At 36.4% G+C, this 18,595-nt stretch overlaps 1 protein-coding gene across 1 annotated transcript in view; it reads right to left on the minus strand.

Annotated features, from left to right (window-relative positions):
* Nucleotides 1-5,655: 5,655 nt before the first annotated feature.
* Nucleotides 5,656-18,595, minus strand: part of VWC2 (von Willebrand factor C domain containing 2) — a 398,261-nt gene continuing 385,321 nt past the window's right edge. Inside the window, exon 4 of the mRNA XM_075211295.1 lies at nt 5,656-6,100. Coding sequence (XP_075067396.1) covers nt 5,949-6,100 — 152 coding nt within the window. The 3' untranslated portion in view covers nt 5,656-5,948. The remainder of the gene's footprint in view (nt 6,101-18,595) is intronic.

Consider the following 18,595-nt stretch of genomic DNA (forward strand, 5'->3'; position numbering starts at 1 on the left):
TTTATAGTGTGCAGCCCACTGCTCTGGCAGAGGTCTACTTATATGGTGTGCAGCCCACTGCTCTGGCAGGGGTTTGTTTCTATGATGTGTGGCCCACTGCTATGGAAAGAGTCTGCTTATATGGTACAGCACACTGCTCTGGCTGGGGCCTACTTATGTATGGTACACAACAGCGGCCATTTTTGAATTGAGAGATATATCCTGAAGGGACAATATGGGCTTCATCCTAGGTACCGCTGGAAAAAGGATCCAGACTTGGGTAATGGGCCAATAATATGTGTACAGGGCATCCAGACACAGGTTATCCCAAAATTGGTCCTCTTTCTCATAATCCGTGGACATCAGGTGGGTGGGGAGGAGGGGATTACGATGATTGTCTCTTATGTCACTTTTTGTCAGGGGAGGTGGCTGTCACTAGTCCCCCAAAACTACTAGTATTACACCTCAGGGGTAATAAAGTAGGCAAGTACAGGTTGTTAAACTAACTGATATATGGGCAATTTAGGCATAGCAACCAGCAGTTAAATTGTGCTGGTTCAACCTTATTCCCTGACACTCATGGAGACCTACCATCCCCTCCCCCATTATGAGTACCCTCCTCAGGAAGATCTATAGGTTCATAGGTCCTCGGGGCAAGTCATCTGAGTGCTAGGGAGCATAGTCATTGACCACACTTTAATAAGGGTGGAACAGGTACACCCATTTACACCAGATGGTGTTTCACATGATGGAAAAATGGCTATGACTCTTCATAGGACAAAATTAGTAAACATTGGGGTCTTTAGTGAGGTCAGTTGGTGGCAGGCTGTGAGTCCTGGTTCGAAAGCATTGCAGTCAGTGACCATTAAGCATATGGTGCAGTGATCATTGTGCCCTTCAAAGCAACCAGACTCTTGGTCCCTTAATGTGTTGGACCCCTTGACTTGCTTTGTGTGGGCACGTCACTGTCGAGTCCAGAAGGGGCGTAGTCACTCTGTTGCCAGACAATTGTAAAAGATTATATCGTGGAACCAGTGGTGAAATATCCTGACCTTCCATTGTTTGACTTTGCAAATAGTTTGCTGACTGACTTGCTCTTGCCACCGTTTTTTTCATATATTGAATTTATATTTAATAAAACTGTGACCTTTTGACAAATTTAATGAGGTGTCTGTGTGTTTATTTATAATACAATACAGTAAAAGGATAAACATTAGAAGAAGGTTGGGTGCATGAAAAACAAGACAACAACACAGTGGAGTTTATTGAGTATTTCAGGGATATAAGATTGCAGGACTGCAAAGTTAGGGTTCAATATATAAGATTGTATGGAAAACACATTGCAGGGATAACTCTTATAGGATTGCAGTGATATGTATGTTAGGGTTAAATATAGTAATGCAGTATATTATGTTGCATGGCTAAAACAGTTGATAAGATTGCAGGGCTAACTATAAACAGCCGTAAAGTTAGGGTTAATATTACAGACCAATATTGCAGGGTAGTAAGGTTGTTGATTAAATAAAACAACGCAGAATACTGCAGAGTAAGCAAAGGGAAGAAATACCTATAGAACTAATGTAGAGTGCACAGGGAAGATGTTCCAGTAGCAGGTAAGTGTGGTGCAGTGTTTAGAGAATGCAAGTAGAGGTGATGTTGGGGTTTATAAAGCCCCAAACCTATATCTTCCATCACTCTTTGGGCCAGGAGTCAATGGTGACTTTATTGCTCACAGGCAGATAAATCCCAGTATGTTGCCAGCTGTGAAGAATCATTGCACCAGCCCATACCCATCCTTAGGTTTAAACCAGCCAGAAGGCGGTTCATATAATGCATCTGAGCAAATGCAGAACTGACACATGCACAAGGCATAGGCTGTCCGGCACATGCATAGGATGATCACTATATTGCTGCGGCCAATACTGAGAATCCCTTCAGGATTCTCGTATAGGGCCCCAACAATCCAGGATCTGGCCAAGCAGCAATTGATCCTAAGACACCAGCAGGTGGTAAAAGTTTCAATAACAGGTAAGAGAGAAATTGTCAATCAACTGTTTTGATTATTGTCGGACTGTCTTTGATTTGACTTTGTCCCGACAATAGGGAAATGAGGAGGTATAAACCACTTCATACTGCTCTACTTGAATGCGGAGTATTCTGTAGATTTGACCCATCCTGCTGCCAATTTGCCCACACCAGCCACATAAGCCCACTTTCAGGCTATTTTAGAATCCGTCCCTGGCTGGATGTACTGTATAATCAAACAGTACTGGTCCTAAATGTAAGTATATATACACCTATGTTAAGTCACTGTGTATGACTGTAACTGTCCATCTAGTATATCGAAGATGGTGATGGATGTTTGTGTACTCATATCACGTGCACTTTCCTATGAAGGTTATGATATGGAAAAAGTGTATCATACCTGTGGAAGTAAAAGACTATTAAGAAATATCCAATACTATGTATTTGTTCAGCAGGGTGATGATTGTCTCTGATACTGCTTGAGGGCAATGAAAGAGGAATGAAGAGACAAGATAGGATAAGAGCGACCCAGCCTGTCCAGGCTGTGGGTCCACCTTGTCCAGGCTGTGGGTTAAAACCGCAGTTATCATGATGTCCAATAAAAGTGACGTGATTTTTTGCTGTATGGGTTTTGTAAAGTCACATTTTACATTTGAAGGGAATTTTAGCTGGCGGAAATACTACTTGTCAGTTACATGGTTAGTCGTTATCATTATATTATCGCCGCTATACTCATCATGATTTTTTTGTCAGTGTGGTGTGTATCGGTTTTGTAAGCGCCAGGTTACCCTACCACACCTGATGAGATAGCCAATAACACTTGTTATCATCCACGGCTTTTAGAATTCAGATGTAGAGAAATGTTTACATATGCAGCTGCAGATATTGCCCTTCGAGATCAAGACTTGCATTGCTATTATTTTTTCCACAATTCATTTTAGATTTAAGTTGGCAAAATTTGGAATTTAAATTTATATATATGGGATAATTAAAAAGAGGAGAAACACTAGCACACTATATCCTATGTGTAATAAAATTATAATTGTTGACTCCCTAATTTCATATAATTAGATTCTGTATTATCAAGCAATATGTACAATTATAAAGAAGTTGCTACTACTTAGCTACAACCACAGGAAAAATAGGAATAGCAAGGGTTAATGTATGTAGTAAACTGAAAGCTTATATGATTTCTCATTCAAAATTGAAAACTAACATTAACACCCTAGACATAAGATCAAAACTTTTGTAATTCTTTAAAAATGTTTTTTATCAGTGAAATCAGTGAAATCAGTGAAATATTAAAAATGGCAAATTGTGACATATGACAGAAACCTCCCATGGAGCAGAAGGGTATAGTGAAAATAAAAACTGTATGTTGGGTGTCAATATTCCAAAATCAGTCAGAAAGGACAATAGCACCCAGCGTACACACCAACATGGATTTTACAGTAGATGGCTTACTCTTGAGAAAGCAATCTACAGCAAACCATGCATTGGCGTGTATGCCGGGTCCCCTTGTCTTTTCTCACTGATTTTGAACATTACGGGCCTGAGTCATTAAGGAGAGCAAAGCATAAAAAAACAGTAACTTTGCACCTGTATAAAACCATTTTGCATTGAAGGGGGAGGTAAATTTAAAATGTGGGGACAGATTTATAGTTGGGATAGGGCATGTCCTAGATAAACTTTAAAATTCGGTGTAAAAATAAAGCTATTAAGTATTTGTGTGCTACATAACAAAACAGCCAGTATTTAACTTTTGTGCAAAATAATACACTCATGTGTACCCCTTGCATTGTAACATGGCTTGTCCCAGAGAACATTTACTCCTTTTTTGTCTTACTTTCCTTAATGACTCAGTCCATACATGTCCATATCATTCTTTTCAAAATAGATGAAATATAGGATTAGAATATGGCATTGTGACCGTGAGGGATAGTTCAGCGTGATTTCAATTATATCCACACCCGATAATTAGGGAATCGTACATACCATGACGGTGATGGAAGGTGAGACTGCCTCAACCACAGACACGTAAGACTGAATACTATTTTATGGGGACTAAGATAAAATGGTATATTGATAAATTCAGTTACTTATAAATGATAATGTAGCGAATTTCATAATAAATTAAAGATATAAATTACTCTCATTTCGGCACCAATTACTGTGGCAAGCTATCCTCGTTGGTTATCAATCCATTTACGGTAATGATATGGATTGAATATCAAGTGAAAGATACAAATTATCTTCATTAGGATACTAATTTCTGCATGACTGCAACCCATGGAACAGAAAGACACAAGGTATAAACAAACCATTTTGACACTATTTAAAATTTAGAAGTAATTCTACTTATGTAGGTAATAACGATCTTTAAGAATTCAAGGATACCAATTTTTTGTGATTATTCTCTTTATGGTATGTTAACACTGTGCAATGTGAACATCAGAATTATTTCAATAAATAATAGATATTATAGATTCAGATCACCTCTATGATAATTCTATATATTATTTAGGACAACCTACCTACTACAGTATTGAAGATTTAATGGAATACGGACACCCAGCGTACAATTTTTATTTTCACTAACACAATACATGTTTAATAGTTAGCCGATTTTTTTGAACTTCAGAAACTATCTTTAAATAATTACCAATAAAGCTTTGATTATATGCATGGGTGATTAACATTGATTTCCAATCTTGATTGAGAATTCATATAAGATGTTAGTGCTCTACGCACATTCACTCTTGCTCTTTCTATTTATGGATGAGATAATATAACCGATTTAAAATTAAATGCATTTTTCCATAAATTAAAAATGCTCAAACAAAAAATCAGATCAAATAATTATTTATGTTTAAAAGAGAATTATAATGAAAATATAATTGATCAAATATAGCAACTTTAAATTTAGAAGAACTATTTGAATGTATTTAGAAAATAATATATTTATATGTATTGGTTTGTGTTGAAAGAGTTAATGGAGTATATGTTTGCACTTGCATTCATTATAGCAGAGTGGAATGTAAGGATGTCCCCTAGCAAAGTATTGGTACTAAATCTTTTAAATGTTTCTTAACCTGCTTGCTCAACAGAAGTACCTTGAGGAAAGCAAGTGTCAAGTGTTCCAGAAACAGGCTTATAGATGCACTTGTTTACTTTTTAATATATAACAAGTGTATTGTTATTCGATGCTGAAATTTATGATGTACTGTACATGTATGTAATATATATGTAAACAAATGATTTCAAAGCCATATAAACTGCTGTTTAATGAGACTGGGAAAAGCCATATTCAAGTCAGGTGACTTGGTTTGAAGGCTAGTAAAAATAAATATATTTATCTTGTTATATTTTTATATTATGCATTTTATGCAATAAATGGATTGTTCTGAACACTAAGAACGTAATATAGACAGCAATAATAACCTGCTATACTTATTGGAAAATAATAACAGTACAATTAATATAAAAAAATATTTTTAAATTCAGATATATTTAATTTCGCATAATCTCTAAAAAATATTAAATAGTTTTTATTTCAGTATCAGTATCAGTATTGTTTTTTGTTTTTATTTTTATTAAAATACGTTACACCTAACTTTTTTCTTAATAAATATGTAGGCATCAAAACTCAATAAATGTACTGCATTTTATTGTATTATCTATATAAAACATTTATTTTATGATCTTAAAGGATGTATAGATACATAGAATATTTAGTGTAATTAATTACTGTGAAAAATACACATTTATTCAGACAGAAATCTATATCTTAATTTTTTCAAAATTCTGATATTTTACATTTTATGAAAAAGGAATACAGTGGCAGGAACAGTTTTTTTTAAATCATATAATTTCCCCACGTGTTCCTTTCAGATTGTCCGTTGCCATAAGTCCATTTATACCGCTGAGGTTTTTTCTTTTTAATTTTATATTTGTTTGCATTCATGTCTAGTGCACAATGCTTGTCGTTCAATTCTCCAGGTGCCTTCTTCATAGGTACAGTGACATATAGTACAGTCATCAGTCTTTATTTCTCTTCCTGCTGGTATCACAACAGTCTCTGCAAAGCAGTTTGGTCCTAAAACAAGACAAAAATAGTACTGTGCTTAATTTTCTCTTTCCATCCAATAACAATATTGTGGTCTTTTTAAATATTTAACCTTCAAAATACAGTTATCACATGCTGTAAGATATGAAATTAAAATAATTAATTTCATTAATTAAATTATTGTGTAGGGTTGCTTTCTATGCAACAGATTAGCAATTTTCTAGTTTATTTAAACCTAAATATTCTTTAAGACATTGCTTCTTGATGATTTCATTTAAGGAATCATTTTAACGTATATTTTGTATAGATGAACTCAGAAAATAGTTTCAATAACATTAGAACCAATACCGAAAGCTACAAATTACTTGATGAATCTTTAGACTGATACAAATCGGAAAATATTATAATATGTAATAAGTAATCATCCTGCAGGCATTATTATATACCATATGAAGCAAATGTAACAAATTGGCCAGTGGTTGCATAAGCATTCATGGTTTGGAACTTTTTATCACTAAATATATGAATTTTACAGTTTTATTTAACTTACTCTATAGTGTCTAGAAGTACATGGTATTTTTAGATCTCTCTATCCTATTATAATGTAATTAAATATTAAATAGAGTTGGATCTTAGATAAAAATGCATGAATATATTTCATGCTATAAAAGTGGTTTCATCCTATATAAAACAGCATTTTAAAATAGTTTGTTTAAACTTGCAAGAAAAATATGTCATTCATCTTTGTGAGGCCAGGCTTGGAAAGGCTATTTTCTTTACAAGTAAGCCTTGCCTTTTTCCCATCTGACACTCTGTACATTTTATTCACACTATAATTTTATATACATGTTTAGTAAAATATATAGATCAATATTACAAAGCACAAAGAGGTCATTTTTGCATACAAAAGTTGCAGTAATGAAATATGAGCAGCTACAGAATCTGAGACATTTATGAAACATGAAGCATAAGAAACAAAGGTGCTTCAACTCATGTCAACCATCAGATGTTAACTTGTGTTTTTCAAGTACCCATATAAAAAAAAAAGATAGAGTCTGAACTGTTTTGTGTAACTTTTTTCACAAATGTCCAGCTGTATCTGCAAGGTTGCATCTATAAAAAGTGGATAACATTGCTGTCTTACATTGCTGGGGTGCTGACCAGAGTCCTAACTGTGTTATATGTAATTCCAATGGGTTTCCTTGCATAGTCCAAAAACATACTGGTAGGTTAATTGCCTGGTGACCAATATGGATGCTAGTGTACAGTATGTGTGCATAAGAGCCAGCTTTTTAAATGATTGGGGGTGCTCAATTTACCCCCCTCCCCCATAAGACTGAAAAAATGGCATGCATAGACATAGTGGCAGAGGGACTGTATGTATGTGTGTGGGTGTCTCAGTGTGTGTGTGTGTGTGTGTGTGTGCTTGGGTGTAGAGACTGTAAGATCCAGTGGAGTAAGGAATGAAGTGGATTATTAAATATTCTCTGTTGTAATATGGTGTCATTATATGAATACATGATAATAAGTAGAAAAAAATAAATAAAAGAGTTAAAAACAAGTTGCAATCTTCAACATTAAACAAAAATCAGTTTCAATCAAAACTCCATTGAAGTTGATCACATTTTGGAATACAGTCATTGGCCAACAGTTTTGAGAATGGCACAAGTGTTGGTTTTCACAAAGTTTGCTGATTCAGTGTCTTTAGACCTTTTTGTCAGATGTTGCTATGGTATACTGAAATAAAATTACAAGTATTTCATAAGTGTCAAAGGCTTTAACATTAAGTTTATGCAAAGAGTCAATATTTGCAGTGTTGAGCCTTCTTTTTAAAGACCTCTGATATTCGCCCTGGCATGCTGTCAATCAACTTGTGGGCCACATAATGACTGATGGCGGCCCATTCTTGCCTAATCAATGCCTGGAGTTTGTCAGAATTTGTGGGTTTTTGTTGAGGATTCACCACAAGTTCTCAATGGGATTAGGGTCTGGGGATTTTCCTGGCTATGGACCCAAAATTTCGATGTTTTAATCTCCAAGCCACTTAGCTATCCCTTTAGCCTTATGGCAAGATGCTCCATCATACTGAAAAAGGCATTGCTCATCATCAAACTGTTCTTGGATGGTTAGGAGAAGTTGGAGGATGTTTTGGTACCATTCTTTATTCATGGTTGTGTTCTTAGGCAAAATTGGAGCACCTTGCCATAAGACAAAAAGTGATAACTAAGTGGCTCGAGAATCAAAACATTAAAAGTTTGGGGTACTTGGCCTGGACCTTAATCCCATTGAGAACTTGTGTTCAATCCTCCAGAGGCGGGTGGACAAACAAAAACACACAAATTCTGACAAACTGCAAGCATTGATTAGACAATCATCAGTCAGTATGTGGCCCAGAAGTTAATTGACAGCATGCCAGGGTGAATTGCAGAGGTCTTCAAAAAGAAGGGTCAACACTGGAAATATTGACTCTTTCACAACACTCAAGTCCTGGTGGCCATAGCTAAAAGTCCTGGTGTTGACCCTTACAGTGAAGATATAACATTAGACATAAACAAGTTACATATGGCACAGTACCACATAATGGCCAAATTCTACTAAAAAATGAGAATGCTTGCTCAGAAATATTAGTTAAAAATGACACATATCTCTGATATGAATATTTCTCTTTTACATTTATACTGTTTAGTATACTGTCCCTACAAATAAAATTTTCATATTTGAAATGGTGTTTTCATATTGTGGCCATTTATTTTACTCATCACATTTGTTGAAAATTCTTGTTAATCCAAGCAACAACATTGCAAGAAATAAATGTACTCATGTTTTTCTTCCTTAGCTAGAATAGACAATAAAAAATCATTGGTGTATACTGGGCATATGATCACCAAAATGTTCCCGTGAGTTCTTCCACATTGGTGGGATTTTATTGATTGTAAATTCTACATTTCAACTTAACTCTGTATACTGATATGATGTGCCTGATTCATTAAGGGATGCAAAATGAATGTAATGTGTGTTGTTTTTAACAAACGCACGTATAATGGCCATACAAGTCCCAATTCAACAAGGAGCAGATGTGACAACACATGGTGATGGATACGGTGTAGGTCTGCTCTGCTCTACTAGACAAGATACTGCAGGATACATCCAATAAATAAATGCAGTATGTGGAATATAAACTTACAAAAGAACAGACATAAAAAACGATTCAATTAATGTCACCTATTAATGTCACCTAGTAATACTATAGACATTAATAATTATTATTATAAATAAACAATAAAAAAGTATGTTTAATTTGTTTTATCCATGAAATACATTTAGTAATAAATGTCTACTGTACATAAAATAATTTTTTAGAGTTGCTTCTGATTGCAAACATATGTAATAGCCTACATACTCAGCAGTCATCACTAGTAATCGGCACTTAGACCAGATAGGTAGATTGAGCAAGAGATATGGCTGAAAAACAGTACCCGAGAGATGCCCAGAGCTTGAATCGGATGCTGCTGCGTGCGCTCGTACTTGGTGTGCCCTTACTGTACATCGACTATGGACATGCACCTGTACCTCACCCTGTTCCCTCTCGTAGGCTGTTGTAAGTGCCCGTTGCACTCAAAGATGAATTGAACGTGGCTGCAATCTGTGGCTCACAGTCTGGTTCTGGGCACCACATTGCAGGTTTCCCTGTTATTGTGTGACCTGCCATAGTCTGCTGCTGGTCATAGTCTGCTGCTGGTTGTGGCTTTCTGGGGGACCCATGCTATTTGCCCCTCTACAATAGAAGCAATAAGCTCAGGCTATGAGCGCCTGTACTTAGAGCACTTTTTGAGGGCAGGGCATTCTTTTTTTTCAACTTGATGATAATGTGACTGGCATTTCTACTGCATTATCATAAACTAATAAAGCAATTTATGAGAGAATCATTTATATAAAGAAATTAAAATCTATATATAGCAGACACATTTCACATAGTATGCTGAATCATACATATCTTAAGATACATCCAACTCAGCATAAACACGCCATTGCATAATTCTTTTCAGATGCATTTTATACCTACAGTCAGGGCCGGACTGGCCATCTGGCACTTCTGGCAAATGGCAGAAGGGGCGATGGCCAGATGGGCCGGTCCCCATGTCCGCCGAGCAGCAGCACTCTGCGCGCTGCTCGGCGAACGGAGTGTCAGTGTCTGCCGCCTATGCAAGTAATCATATGGGATGGCACCTGTCACGTGGTGCTGTCCCATGTGGAATAGTGTGTCTGTGTTTATAAGTAATAGTGTGGCTAACAAACAGTGGGGCAAACAAACAGTGGAGCAAACAAACAGTGGGGCTAACAAACAGTGGGGCTAACAGTGTGTCTAATAGTGTGGTTGTGGGGCTAATAGTGTGTGTGGCTAATTGTGTGCATGGGTGGCCCCATGTTGCTATAGTGTGCGTGTGTGTTTGGCCATGATCATATTGTGTGCGTGTATGTGTGTATTTTAATATAATATGTGAGGGAGGATCTTAATATCGTGTGGGAGGTAGGCTACTTAATGGTGGAGTGTAGGTTAGGGCTAATTATTTAAGGTGAGGTGAAAGAACCTTTAATTTAATGCTGGGGTGGTTTAGGGCTATCAATTGAATATGGGGCTGATTTTGGGGAGGAGGGCTATTTATTAAATGTGAATATGAATTATTTGTTGTCGGGGATGGTTGTGGAAAATGGCTATATTTATTAAACTTTAATGCTATTTAATTTATTGCTGGGACTGTTTGGAGGGAGGGAAATATGTTTTGAGTAAATGGGTATACTGTTAATTTAATGTTGGGGCTGGTTGGAGGGAAATAGGTCTACTAATTAAATGTGAATATTATTATTATTGTGGGGACTGGAGGGAGGTCTAATTATAAAATGTGAGTGCTATTGTTTTAACACCGGGGCTGGTTGGAGTTTTCTAAATCTCATGTACCCCATTTTTTTCAAAATAGGGCATCCAATATTGCAGGATCAAGACAAGAAAGAACTGAGCTAAAGAAACCAGCTGCTACAAGTGGTGAAAGTGAGCAAGACAGGCAGGAGAGAGCAGGACAGTCTGCCAACTGTCCTGAAGCTTTTGGGGACAGACTCACTTAGTCAGGATTTGGTTTCACTGCAAGGACAGTTGGGAGGTATGTCCTGCTTCACAACGTACTGCTTGTGAAGGCAAAGCTGTGTGCTTCTAACAGTAGTGCACACAGTATTGCCTGTGTATTTCTCTAAAATGATAACCATGTTACATAATAGGGGCCCTGCTGTCTTAAATACCCCGTGCCACCTGCGCCTTAATCCAGCTCTGGTTAGGGGAAGGGAACCGATAGCTGCTCTCAGTTCCCGGACAGGACACAGTCTGCAGAGGAAGCCAAGGAGATCTAAGTATCACAAGATTTGGTAATCTCGTGAAACAAAGAGCTTCCCTGTTCACTCTGCAGGAAGTTCCCACCCTTATGGATGTCAGCAGCACCAGAAGCATAGATAAGTACAGTGGGCTGGGGATGGGGTGATAAATGTAATGTTTTATTATAATGTATGTATCAATACCCCATGTTGGCCACACCCACAACACAATGCGGCCACGCCCTTTTAGGCGCCGCCGCTGCACGGTGGCACACTGTTTCTTTCATGCTTGAACTGAGGTGGGCCTGTGTACTTTAAATACCAGGGCTGATTTTTAGTCCCAGTCCGGCCCTCCCTACAGTCCAATCTAAATGTCGGTCACAAGCCAGAAGTATGGAATCTGTGAGTCATACTAATATCTAATATGTTAGACTCCTTCTTAATGAAATTGAAGGGATTTCCTGGACCAGTTCTGGGCTGTACAATTAGCCCCTGTCAACAGATGTCAGTTCTGTACTCAGGCAGGATGTTTCAGGCACAGTCATCCATTCTCCTATGATATTTTAAAACATAGTTTTTATTTTTCTTGGTAGCTAAATTGCACCAACATTTTCTGTAGTGCTGTACAATTGAAAATGCCAACAAACATTAGAACGTGTTTGTTTTGGTTATCTAATGTATGTCAACGAAAATCAATTAGGAAATCAAAACTCAGAGAATAAAGTGATCTATTTACAATCTAAACTTGTAATTTATCATTTAAGGGGTTTTACTTTATAAATAGAATGCGATTTGTTTTGCTTTTGTATGAATCAGCCTCTACACTATTTATAGAGCTCGGTATGCTCAGTATGCTAGAGTTCAATTTCCAGCCTTCTATTAATTCATTCATTATTGATTACATCAACCTCTGTTATTACTATCCTTCGCAGTCAAAAGCTCTGGATGCAGAGTCTGCTCTTTTCTCTTATGACAGGTCAGCATATATTACTTTTTTATCACTTTCAAAGGCAAGAATAGTTGCTTCCTACACAGCGTTTCAATATGTTTTAATCTTTTCTGCTATCACTTTATAATCAGTACAGTTATTTAAACAATTATAGTTTTTCACACTATGAAAATATATCTATATTTTATATATACTCTATATTTTATCTTACTATGGTTATTGTATTTTTCTTTTTTTAAAACACCGTTGTTATATGTTCTAGCTTTATATAGTTGACATGAAAGATGTGTTGTCGCCTAAGGTGCATCAGTCCAATAACATTTCAATTGTAACATTGTGTTAAACTATTGCAATATAAATATATTATTGAGATCTAGAGACAATATATATTAATACAATTTAAATGCAGCTAGGCATAGACTTGCTTTAATCATACATGTTCAATAAAAATGTTCAGACCCAGTGTTTGTGCCTTGCAAACCCCAAAAGTGTTGAGCATTTAGTTAGTTTATTTGTCCATAAATGTATGGTCAGCTGAAGGGAGACCCCTGAACTGAAAATCTATAAACATTGGGACTTCCCTGGCTGAAGAAATCAGTAAGCTTATCATTTCACATACTTGTCTGGGATGACCTATTCAGTCAGACATGGCCACGACTTTGTTAAATACTGTGATGCAGCCAGGGATTTCCTACTCTTCACATCAAAATAAATACAAATAATTTCTGCCTGATTTTCCACATATAATGCCCATAAATTATGAAAGAAAGAAACCATGTGCAAAAGATTAAACACATTAAACACGTGAAAAAGGCCTCAAGTAGGATAACAACAAGATACTCCTGGTGAATTTGACGAATTGCAAAGACGAACATTGCGGTACGAACTACCTCTAAGTAACAGTCATCATCATCATCATCATCATCATCATCATCATCTATTTATAAAGCACCACTAATTCCGCAGTGCTGTACAGAGAACTCACTCACATCAGTCCCTGCCCCAATAGAGCTTACAGTCTAAATTCTATAAAATACACACACACACAGACTGAGAGAAATTAAGGTCAATTTAATAGCAGCCAATTAACCTACTAGTATGTTTTTTGGAGTGTGGGAGAAAACTGTAGCACCTGAAGGAAACCCACACAAACACGTGGAGAACATACAAACTCCACACAGATAAGGCCATGGTTGGAATCGAACCCATGACCCCAGTGCTGTGAGGTAGAAGTTCTAACCACTTAGCCACTTTGCTGCCCTTTTTTGTCAAAATACATTTTCCCTAAGGTTCATGCACCTAGTTACACCAATGCGCACACTGTCCAAACCCATTTTATGCAATATATTGCCTTCCAGTACCGTGGAACTACAAACCCCAGTATGCTTGATTTGTTTGAGTTTCTAGTTTTACAACAACTGGAGGGTAACATATATATTTGTATGGGTGTTCTTTACGGAGGCAAGGTAAGGAAAGACGTGGGGAGAAGGGAGGAGGGTGCCGATTTTTAAAGTGCGCCCGCGGGGGGGCGCCGATTTTGACAGTGTGCCTAGGGCGCCAAGGACCCTAGCACCGGCCCTGAGTGTGACATGTGTAAGGTGACCGATGTGTATAGGGTGTATCGAGGTCAGTGTGTATCAGGTATGTGATATTGGTGTAACATATGTATAGTCAGGGCTTTTTTTGTCATAGAAAGCTCAGAACGGCGTTCCGGCAGCTTTTATCCATGGGTTTTCAATGTTTAATTTACTTTTTTAACGTTTTTTTTTTCTCTGCGGTGCTGCTACAGTGCAGCACCGCATCTAGTGTCCTGCTTCCGGCTCCGGCAGCATTGTGACATCACAACACTGCCAGTGAGAGGAGCCGCGATCAAGCAGAGAAGCGAGAAAAGAAACATAGAAGGTAAGTACAGACTACAGAAAGCAGGGAAGGGGCGCAGAAAGAGAGGGCTACGGAAAAATGAGAGGGGCAGAAAGACAGGACTACAGAAAAATGAGGGGGGCAGAAAGAGAGGGCTACACAGAGAGAGGTGAGTTCCGGCATCCTTTTTCTTACAAAAAAAGCACTGTGTATAATGATCAGTGTGTCAGGTGTGTGATATCAGTGAAATGATAGGCAATATATGTTTAGTGTTTTTCTATGTATTTCATGCCAATTAGATACATTTCATAATACTGTTATTGTGGTGAACAATTATTATTATCCAAACCTAGTATAAATGAGAATATAGGTGATAAAACTCGATTTATTTTGCAATATCATTGTTGTGTTTTATAATAATATAATATATTGATAATCAGCAGCCAGAACATGTATGTACATTTATGCATAATTGTCCTCTATTAATGTTTTTATATTCAGTTTTCTTGTGTTTGCTAAAAAGAAATCACTACCAAGAATATATGTGTCATAATGTTCCATATGAAGATGAAAAACAAGAAATAGTAGAGTAGTACAGTGGAAAGGATGCAAGGAATGGCATGCAAAAGTTAGATCTCCACTGTAGTTAGGAACCTGACAGATTAGGGGGTTCAACTGAACACAGGTAAGTAATATTTTGCTTTTATGTTTACTTTAATTAAATGTTTTCATTTATTTATTTTATTTAATTGTGTAAATTGTTGTAAAAGTCAATGAAAATATATAGATTAAATCAAAAGTCTGAAAACTAATTGATACAAATAGTCTTCTAGGGTAAGTCTTCGAGCATGGTAGCGCTCTTCTTGCTATTGTTGTCTTTGCAAGTTCTCATGTCTTTACCTGTTACATTCTTTTTTGCTATTTCATTTAATGCTTTATGAGCCAGACATACTATAAGCATACCAGATGCTAGGTTCTGTATGTATTTAATAAATTAACACAAACATAATTACTTTGCACATTGTAAATTGTGGTTATTTAGCTTTCTGCACTTAAAACATGTATTTGAAAAGTGTGTCAGTTTTATCTTTAACTTCAGCCAAGGTTTGTAAACTTTAAATAAGTGCTATATTATATTACATTTTGGATGAAGAATATTTGACCTACATTTTTCCTTTTAAATAAATTATTTACTTTAAATACTCAACTGAGCCAGTGTTGCAATACTGATAATGAGTAATTAAAATGGTCATCTGCTGTACAGAGCAAAATGAAGTATCTCTCATGAATAATAGAATGAGGACACAGCGTCCTACACCTGTTATACTTCTTGTCACCTTCACATCTTAAAAGTCAATTACTCCCTTAAACTACCCATTTTGTACCCCACAGGAATATTTGACTCTTGCTGTGTGTAAAAGGTTTCTGCGATACTTTCTGTATAAAACTCACAGAGGAAATACAAGTAAAGATTTATTGGCATACATTGAAATGCTTTGAAGCCTCAATTACATTTATCAAGGAATCCCGAGGACGGAGTAAAACCATTATCTATTTTTTTTTATTTTATTTTTTTATGCATGACTTTGTTCACCGCCTAAATAGAACATAAACAAGCTATCCAAACCGACAGTCTACATGGTAAAATAAAAATCTCACTTTACATTTTGCATCAGCACTCGTTATTATATATTTATGACATGATACTGGTCTACTTAATATATTTGATATTTATAATGTATTATAACAGTTTTCAAAATATTTCATAGATATGGTATAGCAGATTTAAAAAATAAAAGCTAGTTACACTTAGGAAACATGGTTTTAAAACATATTTCCCACCTTTTTGTCTAAATGGTATAGATTGCAACATCTAGGACACACAAGGAACTCGGACCACCAGATAGGAGGATCTAATTTGTAGAGTTAATTGCAGTAGTGTATAATCTTGAGTCTTCCCACTGCATCATTCTGTCACTTCAGTCTACTGTCATAATTACATTCTCTGGGTGGTAAATGTTTTTGCAAGGCTTTCAAATGTGAATACATCAGCGGACTGAAGTGATAGTATGATGAAGTGTGAGACAGGTCAAAATTAGAGTCCACTGCAATCTCCATTGTGGGAGCCTGATTTTATCATCCTTCTACCCTAAACTATATGAAGAGGGTTCCATGGCAGGGGCAGTCATCATACAAATAAGATAGGTGGGTAATTAATTTTTAAAAACATTTTGTAGAAAGTAGAATTAGCTTTTAAGTCATACCAATAGCATAAGAATATAACATGAATAGTGTACAATTTGGCTCATTGATGTGAAGTCAAAACTTACTAGGACATTACAAAAGGCTGATTAAAGAAGACCTTGAAATCTGTGAGACTAGTTCCAAATCTTGTCGTGCTGTAATGTATTTGGGGAATAGTGTGGCTAAATAAAGTTTGCTGAAGTAAAGTTTGCTGTGAGAGCATGTTGCTGTGGATTTTGAGCTGTGGCATTTTGGTTTATGCCATAGTAAAAATAATGTAATTGAACTGATGTGTGTCTATGTTAAACTTCAGGGGAGGCTAGGGATGTGCATTATAATTGGAATAGGAATGGATAGGTGTTTGTGTTAAGTCAGTAGGAGTAGAGTGTCTCAAATCTGTAACTTGCATGGGTACATAAAAGTTTGACTGACGTTGATAAGAGAAATAGTGATTGTACTTTTTCCTGTGGACTTAAGGAATATTTTAAAATATAATTTTACTTAAAACAAGGATTTTTCTTTAAGCTCACATTAGAATTTTTTTTGAAGCCTCTCATATATGCCATAGAGCTATGTAACCTCTAAATGATAAAGTACGCAAGCAAGAACAAAATAAAAATAGGGCTACATTTGAAATACAATAAACTAAAGATGTATATTTATTCCCAGTATCTAAAATACTTAAAGTACATTTTCAATTTCTAAAATAATTACATTTACTATGCCTTTGGCTCACCTCCATCGGTCCTCTCTATCTCACCCTCTGCCAAAATTGTCTCCTACTTTCCTGTAACTGTGTCTGAGATCCTCAGTCTTCTCTCCTCCTCTTCTTGTAGAACCTGTCCTCTTGACCCTGTTTCTGCCAGGTTCCTTTGCTCTCTTCATCCCAATGTCTGTTGACATCTTGCTTACCACTTTAATCTCTCTCTCTACACTGTCATTTTACCCTTGGCCTTCAAAAATGCTCTAATCTCCCCTGTTCTCACAAAACCCTCCATTGACCCATCCGCTCTGTCACGATCAGCATTCACCTGAGCCTTCGTGATGTGTGTGTTAAAAAGGGTTAATCAAAAAGAACCACCTGGTCTGTCTAAAATGATTAAATATTGCTCTATCTATGCTACTCACTAGCTTTGCCTTACCAATTATTCCACCACCAAAGTTTTATGTGAATAACTTATTCAGGAAAACTTTTTTCTCCCTTAAAACTAATCTATCACAATTGACTTTAATCAGAGTTACCATAATCCACAATGTTCTCCCCTGTTTCAACTATGTAGCGTTTTGACCAAACTGTTGTGTGAATTCGTAAGAACACAGCGACTTGAACTTATTGGGCCTGAGTCATTATTGAGTTTAAGGTAAAAAAGGACTACCTTTGATCCTGGACAAACCATGTTACAAAGCAATGGGTGCAAATTAGTTTATTATTTTGCACGTAAGGAAAATGCTTTTTCATGCAGCCCACAAATAATTGATACTTTTATGCTTACACTGAAATGTAAAGTTGATCTAGGACATGCCCTACCCCAATTATAAATCTGTCCCAACATTTTAAATTTACCTCCCTCTCCAATGCAACATTGTTTTGTCCTTTTTTAGTTTTGCTCTCCTAAATGACTCAGGCCCATTAAGTGTAATTTAATATGGAAAACACATCCACAATGCTTAAGATAAAACAATTAATCAAATGACATACAAAAGTATAATGCACTGGATTCTTGTAAAAAAAAATAAAAAAAAATAAAAAGGATAAATGCGGAATTGATAAAACTCACATATGATAAGTTTCTGTTGTTGGGATAACCAGAAAATGTGACACTCTTTAATATCAGATTGACTCTCCAAAAGTGAACAATTCCTTAGAGTTACCAGACAGTTTTAAAACATGCTGCAGGACCCACAGCCCACCTTCCTGTGAGATCAGAACTTAAAGTCTGTGTAAATGCAATTTAGGGTTTAATGGCTCCTGTTGAAAACACCTTTTTTAGTCAGGTTTTATTTATCCTGTCCTAACTTCTCACCAGAAGGGCTTACAAATATGATTTTACCTCCACACAACAGGTCATTAGTTTCCCTTCATCTGTATACCACACATGCCTTCTGTATGT

Source organism: Mixophyes fleayi, chromosome 5 (genome assembly GCF_038048845.1).
Source record: "Mixophyes fleayi isolate aMixFle1 chromosome 5, aMixFle1.hap1, whole genome shotgun sequence".
Taxonomy (NCBI): Eukaryota; Metazoa; Chordata; class Amphibia; order Anura; family Limnodynastidae; genus Mixophyes; species Mixophyes fleayi.